At 40.3% G+C, this 17,680-nt stretch overlaps 1 protein-coding gene across 8 annotated transcripts in view; it reads right to left on the bottom strand.

Annotated features, from left to right (window-relative positions):
• The window catches only part of svep1 (sushi, von Willebrand factor type A, EGF and pentraxin domain containing 1), a 103,388-nt gene that overhangs the window by 29,253 nt on the left and 56,455 nt on the right, over positions 1 to 17,680 (bottom strand). For 7 of the 8 annotated variants that reach the window (XM_044183575.1, XM_044183578.1, XM_044183581.1 and 4 more), the window contains 14 exons: positions 16,946 to 17,125; positions 14,463 to 14,657; positions 10,884 to 11,002; positions 10,025 to 10,154; positions 8,354 to 8,461; positions 4,766 to 4,897; positions 3,925 to 4,116; positions 3,629 to 3,750; positions 3,098 to 3,203; positions 2,795 to 2,995; positions 2,176 to 2,409; positions 1,832 to 1,993; positions 1,322 to 1,483; positions 705 to 866 (listed from right to left, as the gene is read on the bottom strand). In XM_044183575.1, coding sequence (XP_044039510.1) covers positions 705 to 866; positions 1,322 to 1,483; positions 1,832 to 1,993; positions 2,176 to 2,409; positions 2,795 to 2,995; positions 3,098 to 3,203; positions 3,629 to 3,750; positions 3,925 to 4,116; positions 4,766 to 4,897; positions 8,354 to 8,461; positions 10,025 to 10,154; positions 10,884 to 11,002; positions 14,463 to 14,657; positions 16,946 to 17,125 — 2,205 coding nt within the window. The remainder of the gene's footprint in view (positions 1 to 704; positions 867 to 1,321; positions 1,484 to 1,831; positions 1,994 to 2,175; positions 2,410 to 2,794; positions 2,996 to 3,097; positions 3,204 to 3,628; positions 3,751 to 3,924; positions 4,117 to 4,765; positions 4,898 to 8,353; positions 8,462 to 10,024; positions 10,155 to 10,883; positions 11,003 to 14,462; positions 14,658 to 16,945; positions 17,126 to 17,680) is intronic. The other variant, XM_044183583.1, reaches the window with a different exon arrangement.

Genomic DNA, 17,680 nt, shown 5'->3' with positions numbered 1-17,680 from the left:
TAAAACAATTTTAAAAAATGGAAATTTCCTAGGGGGTGAATACCTTTTACAGGCATTGTATTTATCATGGCAACATTTGGATAAAGCCAGTACAACTGGTGAACTGTAACTTTATTTTGACACTTTGCACTAAGTTATTACACTTCTGGTTTTATATGTCTGAATAATGTGCATTTTCTTGCTCCAACAAAGCTGCACATTTATCATTCTGAACAAGGTCGACATTTTTCATAGCTTTCATTTCATTGTGTTAAAAAGTTTCCACAGACGCTTTTTAGTCATTAATACTATTTTAATTCAGTAATTATTGGGACAATATTGTAAACCAAGATAATCTTCAGAATCACTTTTTCTGTAGGCGCACGCCTACACAGAGCTGTTTATGAACACTGTTAAACACTTTTATTGTGATGACTAGATAATGGCAAGTGGATCTCCAAAGTAGGGTCCTGACACCACCAGGGATACTTTAAAGGTGGTCTAAGAAAGCCCCAAAGAACGTAACAAATCATCAGCATTTCATTGTTTTCTTGTCTGAAGATACTACAGGTCAGTTATGATCAGAGATTTAATTTTTAAACCAATTCAAATACAACAACAAAGATCCTCTAGATTCTGGATATCAAATGGAGGGCTAGTGTGTGTATTTGTGTGGGTTTGACTTGAAAAGGATTCAGGGTTTTTTTCTGGTCAGGGACACTTACTGGAGCAGTGCTGTATGGTAGTTGCCCCGGTAACGGTGGTGGTTCCATAGAAGGGACAGGAGAGGCAGTAGGAGCGGCCATGTTCAGGCTGGTAGTAATCTCTAGGACAAGGGTAACAGGGAACCAGACCGGTACGGGAGAAATGACCTGCCGAACAGGGGACTACAGAAGGGGAGACCAGAGGAGAGGAGCACCAAAAAAAGAAACAAAGAAATTGAGGAATATAAAGGGGCAGGTGAAGAGCCAGTCACCCAAAAATGTAAAACAAAAAGTGGCATTTGCTGGGTGAAATGTCCAATGTCAACATTTCTAAAGGTTAGAGGTTATTTTTGTATTTTAACTGGGAAACTCAGATAGCAAAATTTTTTCACAGTTTCCAGATTTATCATCCAACTTTAAAGGGCAATCATATGAAGTTTCCAAGTAGGAATGTCTTGATAATTGCACATGAATGCCAAATACTAACAGATACATTTTTGCTTACAGGCTGGAATTATATTTGTTTTTGTTACCTAGCAGCATTTTGTATAACTTCAGAATGGTGGCTTTTCAAAGTTAAAATAAGCAAGTTGATAGGACATAAAGGGAGTGCACTCCACACTGTCAAACTGTATCACCTCCACACTCTGTCTCATCCACCGCTCCTCTGGTGACAGTCGAGGTCTCGTCAGGACAGACGAGACACTCCCTGGCGCCAAAACCAGCCTGGAAGTGACCCAGCGGGCATGACTCGCAGATCTCCAACCCATTCAGAGAGTGACTACCAGGCTTACACTGCCCTGCAAACACATGCAAATCACCACATCATGAGCAATATTCAGATGCAGAAAGACAACACCAAACACCAAAACAACATCAGTTCTACAATTAACAAACAGTTAATTTAGTATTCATTTACATCTGAGGACGTGTATGAAAATTAATCCCTATTTGTGAATCATTTGTATTATTTTATCCTGCTTGTGGTGCCAAATGAGCAGGATAGTCGCACAAGACAGTAAGATTAGATCAAGAGGCAGTTATTATACATTTTTATTATCAAAATGTGCCAGATACCATCTAAGTTATTTGCAAATGCCGTTTGTCCTTCAGTAAGGCTGAGGTCTGAATGTGTGAATGCATCTTACCTTTGCACTCAGCGACACTGCGGGAGTGCAGGTAGGCCGTGGATGTTCCCTCAGGGCAGGACTTACACTCCAGCTGACCCTCCTGGTCCTGGAAGGAGCCCAGCCAGCAGCTCTCACACTCGTTATGTTCCAGAGAGAAGTATGTTCCCACCGGACATTGGACTGCAACAGCACACGCAATTAGTGATTTACTGGTAAACATAAAACTTTTATAGCAGTATTAGATTTTCTTAAAATCCCATACATTTTCATGTATTTTATATTGTTATGAAAGTAAGTAAACCCAATTCCACAAATAAAAAGGTGATAAAATGAGTTTAGGTCCATAATCCCCTCCCACTCACCGCACATCCTGCCTTTGAGCACTGAGCCCGGCCTGCAGAACAGAGAGGGCTTCTTGCTCTCCAGAGATTTGGGATCAGCTACAATCATCTCTGAGGACACGTGGAAACTGGACAGTGGCTGCTTGGCCAGCGTTCGCTTCAGACGATTGGTCAGTTGCTCCAGGGTCCGCAGGAGTCTCTTCTGATTGGCCACCTCTATTGAGTCATTCCTCGACACGGGCAGAGGGATGCTTGCTGGGAGAATGGACAAAGTTTAAAGGATTGATAACTAACAACTGATAGTACTGAATATAAAACACACACACACACACGTATACATATATACACACACACACATATACATATATACATATATACATACATACATACATATACATATATACATACATACATACATATATATATATATATATATATATATATATATACATATATATATATATATACACATACACATACACACACACACACACACACACACATATATATATATATATATATATATATATACACACATACATACATAATATGGTCATTATGCAGACCATAACATATACATACTGTATATTCCCTGCACTGCAAAGGTCAACAAACACACAGCAAATCACATTTAATATACCTGTGATGTTGAAAAAGATCTGGATCTTTTGGTCTCTGGTGGGTCCTGTGATTTTACGGTGCCTCTTGGTGCGGTGGTGGGGTTGCATGCTGTCTTGCTGCCGCCTGGTGAGCTGCCGGGTACCTGTGGCAAAGCCTGACTCAAAGTAGGCGTAGTCCTGGCCACTCTGAGGATCCCAGCTGCTGCCCCAACCCCCTGGTACTGATAAATATTAGACAGGGAAGAATAGTGAGCTAATAATGCTTCCATTAAAATATTGGTGGGATGTTTAGTGAGGGTGTATTTTGTGCATGTAAGTCCTACCAATAGAAAATCCGTTCTCGTAGTCGTAGTTGTACTCTAGACAGTGAGCCTGTGACATCACCTCCAGCTTGCAGGTGACATCATCGCTGCTACAAATGTTGGGGAGCTGTGGAGAAGAAGAAAAGAAGCAACATGTGTTTCAGGAGTTGATTTACAGTAAGGCTGCACGATATTGTGATTATTCTGACAGATATATTGATTGCGATATGATTCACGATGATCATATTTGCATCACAATTTTCATTTTCACAAAAAAAAAAGTAAAATCATGATGATGTGACATTTGTTGGGGTCTGTACCAAACAAACATGTTTTCTTACACCCGGAGAACAAGATTTGTAGGCCGGGGAATCTCTGCAGCACTACAGCACTTCATTATAAAGCTGTTTTGTCACACTTTGGCCTTTTTATCAAAAAATTGCAGCTTCTGCAATTTGGATATTGTGCTTGGCCATATTGTGATTTCGTTAATATTTTCCATAATTTACAGCAATTCAGTCTGTATGTGTGTGCATATACACAAGTCCTCACCATGCCTCCCAGTTTGGTGTTGAACTCCCCAGTAAATGACTTGACCAGGTCCACATCGTCACAGCGAGATGCTTTAAACAGCATCTCAAAGGGCTTGAAACCGTTGTTTGCTATACGGTTCACTGGGAAATACAAAAAGGGTTTTATACAGCACAATGCTTTATTTCAATTTGCTGCACATGTATGTAGAATGTGTTTTGTCGTTTAAGTAGTTAAATCCATTTATGTAGACGGAAATTTACCTGCAGTAATGAGACGTACCTAATTACTTAACAGAATACCTGTGCTGTGCTTACCTGAGCAATCGGGTCTGTCTGGAGAGTAGGGCGGCTCCCACACACCGTTGTAGGCACAGAAGTAGCTGTGCACTGCATCCTGAGTGAAGCTGTAGCCGTCTTTACAATGAAGAGTACAGTTAACGCCCTCCTCTTCTTCAGAGCAGATGAACTCTCCATTCACTGGGATATATGGCTGGTCACAGGTTGTCCCTGGGCACACACAGAGTATATAATACTTTATGGTTTGGTCATGTTGGAGCACAGTATTTGATAATACCACCATAAACACACCATAAGATGAATCCACACTGAAATTCTAATATGCAAATACTGAAAATACCTGTTCATACTGGCCCTTTTAATATATTTTTTTAGAGGTTGTCATAATTTTACAATTTCTTACAATAAGTATCATTTTATTAGGTCTGTCCCTGGACAATGCTATGCTGCACATGCACGCATGGACATCCATACTGTTACATTCACTACTGTCTAGTCTCAGGGTTTGACTATGTTATTTATCTTATATTTAATTGTTTCTAATAATTTTATGTTGTACCACGGTCCTCAAGGAACCACATTTCTTCCTCTTTACAGACACTTGAAAAAGAATGTCAGTAAGCTAACATGACCATTGAAACAAAACTAAAAGCAAAAAAAAACACAACCCCCCCCAGAATATACTGAAGAGGAACACAGTAAAAAGGGGATTGAAGTTTAAACATACTGAATAAATATATGAAAAAGGTCAAAGAAGCTAAATATTTACACAAATTACACAAAAAACATTTGTACATTTATACAATAAGACTCAATAAAAGCTATCTAAAAAGCCATGATGTGTCTGTCAGCTCTGTACCTTGCACAGTGATGGTGAGGTTGCAGGTGCGGCTGTTTCCTCCTGCATCAGTAGCTGTGTACTGGACCAGAGTCTCTCCTACTGGGAACTGAGAGCCTGGAGTATGGCTACTGGTCACTGTGAGGCGACCACCTGAGAGATGACACACACATTACAAAAGTGTTAGTTACATACAGTACATTTAACGCATATTAATTGTGTTGTGACTGGAAAACTACATCATCATAATAATATTACACCAAATTTTATATCTTTATACTTAATATGTATTCCTTATTGGCTAGCGACACATCAGCATTATTCTTGAAGTGTTACTAGCCAATATAATTACAGTGGTCAAACCTATTATGTCCAACATGGTGATAACAGTCAGCTTTTTGGAAATTGAGAGAAACTAGCTAATGTTTCCACAGACGCATTTTTGTATATTTAATCATATAATAGTCTTTTACCTATGCAGATCATATATGACATTTTTGGTGCAAATATTCTAACACTAGACATTGATATTGTCCAATTATATGGATGTCCAGCGAAAGTGTAGGCGGACAACTATCCACAGTAAAACAGTTGACAAATAATAAAATAATCTGGAACACTCAAATTATTGCATATATTATAAGAACATTATTTTTCCAAGTTAAAAACCCTTTCTTGAGTCAAATTGTTATTCCTGTTATCCTGCAGAGGGCAGTCTTGGCCTTATTCCATTTTCAAGGACTAAATGAGTCACTCTTAGTAAACCATAGAAGTTATGTTAAACAACGATATGTTGACATGGGAATGGTGTGTCTGGGTATCACATGGCAGCAGAAAAATACAGCTCTTGGGATTGGAGAGGGAAAATTATTATAGTCTGGTTGGCTAAAAAAAACAATGTGAAGAGAATGATGGATAGAGCCTTGGGAGAGGCAGTGGTAATGAGAGGAGTGTATGAGTGTGCGTGTTTGCATGCGTGAAAACTAGTGGGTCTTGTCTGCAGGCTGACATACAGGCGGTGAACAAAAAAGCAGTGAAAACATCTGCACTGCAAGTGTGAGATACAAGATTAAAAAAACAAAAGGAGAGGGTGGGAAAACTGAGTGATTGACCTTTCGTTTCACTCGAGTCCACTTCCTCCATTAAGGGTAGAAACGTCGTTCAAACAGGGCTGACACACGTCTGGCCTGCTGGAGTTTGGTCCCTCCCCTTATATATAGCCTGTGTGTGTGTTTGAACGTGTGTTTATGTGTGTGTCTACCGAGTTGCGACTATATATAGCGCTGGCATCAGGGTGTGGGCCTGGAAAAACAAAACACTGACGTCGAAGCAGCGCTGGGCTGACGTCGTGTGGCCCGAAGCAGCCGCAGCAGCCTGTTATTACAGTGTATGTGTGTGTTTCGAGTGTGCGTTTGATGGGGGTGCACCTCTGCAGACAGGTGGGGAATGAGCACACTGGGTCTCAGGAGTGAGACGTTAAGTTTGAGGCCTGTGTTTGTGTTTGCGTCCATGCCTGCTTATGGTTCTGTAAAAACACATATCTGAGCTGTGTTAGTGTTATTCGTGTGTGTGTGTGTGTGTGTGTGTGTGTATGGAGCCAGAGCCAGTGAATTGCATGGGCCTGGCTGTGGGCTGGAACCCTGGAGGAGTCTGGTTTGTTGTCTGTCACCACCATGGCTGTTTGGGTACAGCTAGAGCGCCTGGAGAGAGCCAGCCAGCTCTACGATATTTAGTCTATTTGGCAGAATGGCCTTGATGCACTCCTTTATAGCAGGATTGGTCTGAATTGCTAACCATCAACTTAGTGAGTGTAGCAGGGTGGCCTAGGCTGAAAAGAGAGACTAACTGCTTGCATATTAAATCCTCACATTAGCCAGTTTGTGACCTTCTGACCTGCCATTGAACAAGAAAATGAGCACTAGTTTTTTCACTGAGCTCAAGGTGCAGTGGATAAAAGTGAAAAAGTGTTATGTTGTCCAGATTATTTTTAAGAGAAAGAGCTGCAATAAAATAATTACTAAGAGGAGATTTTCATTTATTAACATTTCAACTGGTTCAAATCTTAGATAGATTCAGTAGGCAAATGTGTCAGCAGTCAAACACTATTCGCTATTCTATAACGATCTCACTGCACGTATAATTTGCATTTGCCTCATTATTTAGTAGTAATACATTTGTGTGTAAACACAAAACAATTGAGTAGCCCAACAATACCACTGTAAAAAATGTAAAGTGGAAGGGAGCTGTTTGGGGGTTTTGTCCAGGGCACTTCAACGTGGGTCGGTACTATCTGAGTCAGGTATTAGTGGTCTACAATTAATGGGCAAATGTACAGAAGTGGAAAGTAACGCACTGTCCATAATATATATTACTGTAAAAAAGTGTTGAGGTACTTCTGTATTTCCACTTAGCGATTTTTGGGGGGGCTATTTCACTACATTTCAGACGGAATTAGTATAGCTTTTACTCCAGTACATTTATCTGACAGCTGTAGTTACTAGTCACTTTAAAGATAATGATTTTACATATACATTAACATATCATAAGATTATGAAATATGATGCATTTCTGGAGATTAAAGTTAAGTAACCTCCGAATAACTGCCCACATCTCCCATGTCTTTAGCAACTCAAATGGAATGAATGAAGTGAAAATAAATGGCAATTCAGTCTGACTGTAGAGTTTGATTAAGCTACCCAACAACATATAAAATAGTTAACAGATAGACTTATGGATAGTTAATAAGAGACTTAGCACCACTGGGTTTAACTCCTCAATAATTACCATTCTAAAAGACATTGAAAGGGGGTCATCCTTCATATGAGGACATTTACTTTTGATACATTTTGCTGTTAATACTAATTAATTTGCTGTTGAATGCAGGACTTTTAGTTGCAATACACTGCAGTATTGCTATTTTAGAATATGAATATTTCTGGCTGAACCTCCACTGGGCCAGTTATGTACTGGGAACTAAATTAATATTTTTCCTGTGGGTGTGAAGTTGGAGTGTCAGCTTTGCTAAGACAGTGATTAATACCCAGATCTATTATGTATTGCAGCCACTCTGATTAAGAAAAAAAAAAATTTGACAAGTAATTCAAAAACATTTAACTCTTGTATGAGTCAAGTACTGTGTGTGCTCACATAATTATACAAATGACTGTGTAAAAAATGGATGGAATGAGTGCAAATTCTCACAAAAGAGCATATTTTTATAGCAAAAAACACCTGCTTCTCTCTGCTGCCTCCGCCTGTTTTAACATTAATGACATTAACAGAAGGTGTAACAATTTCATCTGTGCACAAGTCCTATTCTCTCTCTATCGCTCTCTTAAACAGACACACAAATGAGACATTCATGCACACAATTACAATCCATCCTCTCACCACTGGACCATATGTAAAGTGTCTCTCACCATTATTCACACTCACACACATACACACACACACAAATCCGTCTCCTGATCCCCTTTTTCCAGTAACCCAGTGGAAAAGATCCTGTTTAACCATCATCAGTGGAGGAAGAGGGTGGAGTGGAGTGGAACAGAGGAGCAAAAGAATAAACCATCTACGGAGCTGCCGTCTGAGAAAGGCGACCAGACATACCTGAGTTGTCGGAAAACTGCGGCACCTCCCAAACGACCGCTGTCTCCATGTCTGTGGCCTGGACTGTGGGCGGCGACCTGCACCTGTCAATCACTGGGGGCTCCGTATCTAGAAAGGGATATAAGTTGTTAACAGTAGGTGTAATGCCTGATGACCAGATGGAGACACAATAAAAACAGCACATTTGTGCACATTTAAACATATGGATAGCAGTCTTTTTAGTTTTAGCGCACAATCAATTGCTCCCAAGACTGGAATAGATTACAGCAATATTAGAGAAACACAGTTGGGAGCACAGTGCTACGCTGTGATCTGACTTTTTCGATGCAGCAGTACAGAGTGTCAGAGGGCACTAGTTAAACACATGTCTCTAATAAAAAACCACAACGTTCCACCACCATAATAACATATGGAAATGTTCACGGCTACCATGCTTGAGGTTTTTCCCCCTGACTGCTGTGATTATTGAGCGGTTGACATGGGACACCCCTGTTTTTCACTCTCTGCAGTAACCCTGTTTGGCACCTGCTGGGGGCGTAGAGACTACTCAATTAAAACACAGTTTTACACTGAATGAATGAAATAAGCTGCAGCACAGAGGTAGGCGGGTTGAGTAAAAAACACACCAGGCGGCAGGGTCTGCTGTAACTAAGAGGCCACTGGTTTGAACCTCACAAAGACAAGTGTGTCCATAAGCTGAAAACTGACTTTAAGTAGTGCCATGCAAGTATGTCAGCTAATTATGTTAAAAGTAAATAGTTGACTCTTTACCCACATTCACACTAAAGCTGATTAAAGTGTTTCAATACAAATTTTCTTGCCCTTACATGTGACACAGCTCTGTTATTTTCTAAGTTGCATGTACAATATCAGACTGTTGTGCTTTCAAATCGCTGTCACCTTCGGTTCTAGTCCTCTGAAAGATATGGTTGCCCTGGGAAGACCACAGGGTAGATATTGTGGTTTTGCGTGGTACAAGATCATCAACCTACATGCGACTTTAAATTAAAGTATTTAAATGCTTAAATTGGACTTTGTCAGCACTGCCATGAAAAAATAAATCTTTACATCAGTCATCTAAAACATATTTCATATGTATACAAAGCAGCTCAGCTGTGTGTACTTGAGCCAGCATTAGCAGGGAGAAGAATGAGACAAAACAATAGATAGAAAGCCAAAAAGCTGAGGTCACTGTTATTAGGGAAATGTCTTGATGTTTTTTTGATGTCTTTAACACCATTATGTGTAGAATTTTTATGTGAGTATAGTGTCTTTCAAATTATTCGGATGGCATAAGTTGTTGTTGTGTAGGAAAACGAGACAATCCCAGTGAAACCTGGCACAGTCTTTGTGTTGCTTTCAGCCCATTAATTCTCCAAACTGGGGACATTACCACTTGGAGGATACTACCACTAGGGTGCTAGTCTGACATTTTCTAATTCTATACATAAAGTTTTTATTTTATATCTTATTTTTGTAATTGATTAAATTCTAGAAAATATATGAACAGGCACCAAAATCAGACCTAAAAAGGCCTACAGTGTGAACTAAGTCTTTCACTTTTCTCTGCTTTTCCTCTCTTTCACTAAAATGAGCCATGCAAGTCATACTGCAGGCCATATGCAGCACACATTGTTTGCGTTGATGCAGTCTCCAGAAGGATGAACTCACCGATGACAGTGACTGTGAAGGAACAGTTGGCCTGGTTCCCCGAGCGGTCGGTCGCAATGTAGGTGATGGTTTCCTTTCCAATGGGGAACAGCTGGGGAGGGGCGTACACTGGCTTCACCTGCACCCCCACCTTGAGGAGGGAGAGACAGTAAATATGAAGAACTGACTCACTGACTTGTTAGGAGACTGCATTCTCTTTTGTCCCACAATCCTGAGAGCCACTGAAAGCAGCATTGATCAGTCTGACTTGTGACACGGATGTCACTAGGTCAATAAAAAGGTCAGCGATCATTTGTTCTGTCTCTTTTCTCCTGGCTTCGCCAGCAGCGACACGAGAGCCTGCTAGATCTCTGCAACAAAGATTAGCACCAACGGCTATTACACAAAGCCTGCCAGCTAAACTTTAAAAGCAACTAAGGAAGTTAACGCCGAGGTAAATGTAAGGAGGACAACAGACAACAAACCAGGTTCCACCCATCTGCATAAATGGACACTGCACAGCAAAAGACTGCATGGGACCGCAATTCTTCCTCGCCTGGCCCGTTCACAACCAACGGGCCATCGGCAGTTGGCCAACAGTTCTCAGCCCCCGCTAAGTTGCTGTTAGTTGATCTCACCTACACAAGTGGGTACCCCCTTCAACCATTGTGAATCCCAACAATCGGCAACATTTTGATAATCGTTAAAGCTATTTAATCGTCAAAAAATGTTAGAATTTACTGATACTCAACTTGGGCATTTTTCACTATTTTCCAACATTTTATAGACAAAATGATTTCTAAAAAGTGAAAATCTTTAATGAAAATAATTTATAGTTGCATCCCTATTGCTGTACACTTTGTTTTGTAAAGTATCCAACCTCTTCTTTAGAATTGTCGGTGGCAGTCGGGACGTTCCAGCTAACGTTGGCGGTACCGCGTCGCTCATCCGTCTCTGCAACAATGTTCCCAGGGCACTGGATCCATGGTGGTTCAGCATCTGAAGAGACACAGAGAGAAAGAAAACTATAGGTTTTAGAGGAAGGAGAGAATCAGACGAGGGACTGGACAAATGGTTTATCTGGATCCAGCAAATTAAATTACATTTTACATACAGTAAGATTCAAATATTGCAGATGTTCACCCCATCAAATCCTGTATACACTGACCTCAGCCTGCTCCTTATTATCACAGGAGGTAGATGTGTGACATCATCTGACCCATGACCTCTTTAATCACACACTCATAATTAGTCATTACTGAATCAAAGAGAGATTGCACCACTGTCATTGTTCCAACAAGACCAAATCCCACTGACGTTACATTTATACTGAACGTGTTTATAACTGTCCCTTATCTCTCTCCATCCATTAGCTCAATGTCAGGCCACAATGGTATAGAGCATAGGTTAATAGAAGTGAAATGACGTGTGAAACTTTAGCTTTGTGTCATTGTCAAAACAGTTGGGCTCATGGAAAAGTTAGCTTCATCGTGGAGACATTACGTTTCCAAAATCAGTAAAACAGAATGTCCAAACTTGTTATTGAAACACTGTTGAATCATAAATCTGAATCACAGGTCCAGTGTTGTGATGGAGTTGTTCATGCTCACAACTACTGATAGGATTATTTAGTTTGTTTTTACAGTTTTACAAGTCTAAGTTGTGCTTGTACATAAACCAATTGGTCTATCTCGCTATCAATCAACATATTAAAAGCTCTGGTTATAACGAGCAAAAAGAGGTTGCTTGGCTCTAACTGGTCCTTGTGTGTTTTTATGGAAATCTGAGCAACATGTACGCATTAAAATTTGGTTGTGTCCCACTCTCTGTAATGTGGGAAATAGTTGCCTGTGTTATTCATTGGCTATGATGCTTTTATAAAACTAGTTATTGACCCTTGACCCCTATGATGTCAGTAAGGTTAGTGACATGGTTTGACTGAGAAAAACTGAGTAAAAGTTACTTTGGGTAAATGTTTGTTGTTGCACTTGCTGCACTATTAGCCTGTATTATTGATCAGCTATGAGGCTGTTGTCACATAGTTGCTGTCTGTTTTACAAAAACTCCACTAGATTTCAGTCATTAGTTGGATTACTCTTTCTGTAATGAGCTTTTGCAACATAATTTTTCTAGGCAAACCTAAATTCTACACATACATATAATCCATCATCATCTTGAATGCTTTCTTCCTTTTCAAACAGCCCTGATTTTTCTAAACAAAAGGGTTAAAATGAAAGCAAACCTCATGCCAAATGTCGATCTACTGTATTTACTGCCAGGTACAGTAAACAGCAGTGGGGCAGCAGTAACACTGAGATTTGAGAAATATGGACATTTGCAAAGTCCCAAACAAGCAAGAAAAGTCTGCTGCAGAAAAGAGACTATCGAATGCTGTCACTCATTAACATTATAATTGACTTGCCGTTGAGCAATGCACAGAACCCCTATTTGCTTCAGGTGATGGATAACCCTCTATATATGAAGTATAGCATTGATGACGAAAAGAAATGTCACCTATTTGGCAAGTGGCAACTCGTCAGCCACCATGACCCTCGGATGAAATAGTGTTTTCCTTTTTCTCATTCTCCATACACCATGTTATAATAATGTGAAACCAGCACAGTTCAGTTCAACTCAGTTCGAGCCTGAAGTAAATGAGTAAAGCCTCCAATCTCCCATCGATCTGCAGCGGTCATGCCTGTTGCGTTGTGTAAGAGAGTTGGTCTCATCTGGACCTGATGACCGTTCCACTTAGGCATCCATCTCTGCTAAACACTAACACACTTAGCTCCAATTGGCTCCATTCATCTTCACAACAAGGGAGGAATATTTCACTTCGGGTGTCATCAACATGAAGTGAGAGGCGAAAGAAGCCAGAAGCTTACAAAGAGCACTTTCAACTCTGTAATAACTTTATATTTCTTGATCTCCTCATAATGTGCCGCCCATATTGCAGCACTCCCTCTTTCTTCTTTCTATCTCATCTACATTTTCTATTGTCTCTCTCTTTTTCCTTTCCCTTCCCCCTTCCTTCAGCCCATTCATGCATGAGGGGATCAGAAAAAGTCATCTTCTCTCAACTACCTCATTATAAAACACCTACAGATGACTCATCCTCCACCTCTCACCTCCTTGTCTGCCCTACCTCTCCATTCGTTTTCATCTTTATGGCACCTCTTCCTTTCCTTAACAACAGCAATTCCTTCATTAGCAAACTTTCACTGTGAGGAAATGAGGGGATTGAGGACATTGGGGGGAGGCAGACTCTGCACCACCTGTTTCACCTGCAAGGCATCTGGAGGGCTGCAGTCTATTATAATGATCTCCAGCCCTGTTGGAGTGGAGGGGAGAGACATGAGAGCTCGGACATGGTATGGTTTGAGTTAGTGACCCGAGGCTTGCTTCAAAACGAGGTTAGCACCATTCTCACCATTCACAAAGTGGAGAAAAATGCAGAGAGAGGGAACAGAGAATGGAAAAAATTCTCCCTCCAAGTATCCTTTTTATATCTTCCTCTTTCTCCACGTAGTCTGTATCTTTCTTTTTTGCTCTTTTAACAATCCCTCTCCGTCTGCCTTGCAAATAAACCTACATGTTACAAGTGTCATTCACTCTAACCCTGTAAAATTAACTGTAGTCTCAGTTACATATATTGAACTTACAAGCCTAAAAAATCTAAAGAGGGAAAATAAGGTCAAATAAGGTCATAACTACCAATCAAGTTCTTGTAATCCATTCATCTATTAGTATTTTTAACAGGAGGGGAATGGTCTTAGATAGTTTCTCTATTTTAAGCCTAGTCTGCAGGTGCATACATACATAGTTCAACATTTTGAGAAATACCTTTATTTGCCTCCTTGCCGACAGTTAAATGAGATCGATACCACTCTCATGTCAAATTCCAAATTGTTTTTACATTTCTGTTTGTGTGCGGTATTAACAAACAAGATATAAAATTTAATTACTGGGCTTTCGGAGTGCTGGTAAGCGTATTTTTGACCTTTGGAGAGAGCTAGGCTAGCTGTACCCCCTGCTTCCGGTCTTTCTGCTAAGCTAATCGCCTCCCGGCTCTTGTTCCAAATATCAGAGTGGTGTGAATCTTCTCATCTAACTCTTGTCAAGAAAGCGAATAACTGTATATCCCAAAATGTTGAACTATTGCTTTAAATATACCCTACGCTAATTAAATTACCAAACTAAGTGGTGAAAAGATCTTAACCTAAACTCCACTATCTGACCTCCGCCTACCCTAGTCTTGACCTTTGATCTCAACATATTTCACATCCTTGTTACGATCCTACAACCAGTTTACAGCCCTTATAGCTGACCCTGACCTCTGACCTCAGGACTGCAGAACTGAAAAGATGAATTTCCTCTTTAGGGAAACACACACACACACACACACACACACACACACACACACACACACACACATACACACACACTCAGAGTACGTTACCTGTACAGACGGCTTTATGGACATTAGCTGTCCAATTCCCAGAGCCCAGACACACCGCCTTCCTGTTTCCCTGGAGACTGTAACCTTGACGACAGGTGAGCAGGCAAGCGGAGCCTGGCGACACTGCCCTCTTCCCGCAGGCAGGGGGCGACAGCAAGATGTTCTTCAGGGTCACGATGGGGTGACAGCGCACCTCTGGGGAGAGAGTAGGAGAAACCAAGAGATGAATCTGATATCTGATATAGTTTATTTTGATCCTTGAAAAATATCTACAAACCAAAACTCTGACAGTCAGAGTTGAACTGACTCCACATCTTTTTTTGTTGTTGTTCACTATCAAAAGCAGTTGAAGATGTTTTCAGAACTGCACTGAGCTGAAATGGCATTTATTGTGCATTAATGAAATCAGGCTTGCTGCATAAAAAACAATCTATTGAGTATTAGACGATTCTGCCGGTCTGAGCAGAAAAGACAGAACAGAACAGGCTAATAAACCTCTTCCAAGATCATGACTGTGTTTCCTGTGTTTTTACCAGAATGTGATAAAATCTTACTTTCAGCTGGCTCCACTATAAATGCTAACAATAAAGCTATTTTCAGGGGCTGTCTATCAAAAACTGGCACAAAAACAAAAAACATTTGGTTGGAGATCAACCTAAGAAAGCACTGACCACAGGACTCATACACTGGAGGCTTTTTATGCATTTTTGGGATGCAGGCCAGTGTGGCTTTCACTTGATGATGGATAGATCATTCTCTCTCCTCCTCTAACTCCTGTTTCATTGCCTTTAGTTGTAGGAGCTATAGGGAAAAAACTCACTGAGCGGGAGATTTCAATCAGATGAAAAAATATCTGCATCCTCTCAGGGCGGCCAAGGCAATCCCGTTTCACCACAGTGCAAACAAACACTAAAACAAACCACTCAGCTGCAACGGCAGCCCACAGAGCCCTCTTAGCTGTGTTAAAGAGGTAACGACAGACTGCGGGAAAACGCCGAGATGGTCAAACAAACAAGCTGTAGCTCAATCAGAGCATGCGGGAAAGGAATGGTACTTATCAATAAACAGAGAGAGTTTTCCGGAAGCAGACAAGTCAGGTTTTTTAAATAGAGTAGCTAGCTGGTTGGTTGGAAGTGAGTCAGTGCAGGCCGGAGGTTTGTGGCTCTCACACTGTCCCTTTTTTGTGTGCTGGTGTGCCTGACCTGGGTGCTCTCTGTGGCGGGCATGAGTGTGTGCAACTATTTTAACTTAACTATCAGTTCTGAAGTGTGTGGGTAATTCTGTGTACATGTGTATATGTGGTGACTGTAGTTTTGCTATGAGAAAGCAGATGTATCTTTCTCTGGATGATGTAGTGTGGCTCTGTGCAAATATACACCATATGTTTAACCACTGTGCATGTGTGAGTGTATGTTCTCATGTGTGTTTACATACGTATGTAAAACCACATGTGTTTACATAGAAATATGTTATTTTAGAGTCATTCATTTGATAAATTATCTTTGTTTTTTCAGACAGACAGGAATCACTAAGCAAAAGCTAAACAGATATATAATATGAGTTTACAGTTAAATACAGTCAAGAAAGATGTACTGCTAGAGAAATCTATTGTGTGTGTTTGAGTGAAGGCAGGGCTTTGCCATTTATTGTGGAAAATAATGCTAATTGAATAACCAAATAAAGAAATCTAATTTAACTCCATAGATGTGGGAACCACAAGACTTTGGATGAAGACATGACAAATGAAAACAAAAAAACTAGTGGTTGAGATAGATGAATTCCCTTGGTGAGGATATTAGTAAAGTGAATTAAACTGGGATTGAACTGTGACCCAGTGTCTCCAAGCAGATTTCTATTAGGATGTTTGCCAAGATGGCCACATATACAGTGCATATATATTTCAAAGACATGGTATACATTAGCTATTTAAGAATTTATAACCAAAAACAAGATATATCACCAGAATAAACTGTGATTGCAAAATGACTGATAGCACAAAACAGGTTATGTCTCAGTCTTTACAATACAAACAAATAAGACAGCTATGCATCAATTAAGATGCAACTTTGGTTTTTTTTCCCCTCTTCAACTTTCTAAGTGCAGTCATCATAACAGGCCGCTGTGCCTTTTCAGTGTTTTCTTTTGTTCTTGTAATGAATCGTGGGGCCTCATTTGTTTATGAATCATATTTTGCCTTTAGATATTAGGTCATAAATGTCACCGAGAACACACAAGTGTTCAATAATGAACCACAAAGACAAATACACAGATGCAAAAATTAGCACATGGCTCAAAAAAGGAAGAGGGTGCTCTTCAGGTACAAATGGAGCTAAAGCTGTCTGAATTTCTTTTACGTTGGCAGATGGTGGAAAGAGTAAAAGACTAAAGGAAAAAGCACCTTGAACCAGAATTTCTCCACCTTTTTCTGTTATTTTCTGATGTAACACAGGGTGAGATAGTGGTTTGAGGTGATGAAGGCTTACCCACACACCGAGGTTGGGGTCCACTCCACTGGGAGTTGGCCTGGCAGGTGAGTCTGGAGTCTCCATCTAGCCTGTAGCCTCGCTCACAGCCCACCTGACACTCCATCCTGTAGGAGGCGCCGCCATCGCCGCACCTCAGGAAGCCATGCTGGGGCCGAGCGAGGGGTGGGCAGGAGCGGACTGCGGGTTGAAAAAAATAGACATAAGAATCCGACCCCGCAAATATAAAGACAAAAACTGGTATATATATTGTTATATTTCACTGGCTCCGTGTCTTGTGTTATGTTTTTTTTGTTTTTACCTCCTTTTATTTATTATAGTTTGATTTGCTGTAAGCACTTTTGTGGGGCGTTTGAAAGTGAAAGAAAGCGAGAGCAACTGAGCCAAAAGCAACAGACAGGGATGAAAAAGCATTACCTTTTATGGTTTGTTTTAGCCAATTTAGAGGCATATAAAATGCGACAATCACAGAAAATATTTGACACTGAAAAAAACTTCAACCTCAATAATGCAATATCCCCACCAGTGACTTATGACTAAAAGAAATGCTAATCACTTAGTTATTACTACTGTATATGATTTGCAAATGCTTTTCATGCTAAATATGAGTTGTAACTTATAAACACAGGTACTGTATATAAATCACCAATTTAAGATGAGGAGAAAGCAGTAAATCAACTGCACAAATGTACAGCACTATTATCATCTTTAGCTACAACGTGAAAGTCCCTATGA

Source organism: Siniperca chuatsi, linkage group LG22, assembly GCF_020085105.1.
Source record: "Siniperca chuatsi isolate FFG_IHB_CAS linkage group LG22, ASM2008510v1, whole genome shotgun sequence".
Lineage (NCBI taxonomy): Eukaryota > Metazoa > Chordata > Actinopteri > Centrarchiformes > Sinipercidae > Siniperca > Siniperca chuatsi.
The sequence above is the reverse complement of the archived record's forward strand: the minus strand, read 5'-3'. Positions and strand labels throughout refer to the sequence as shown.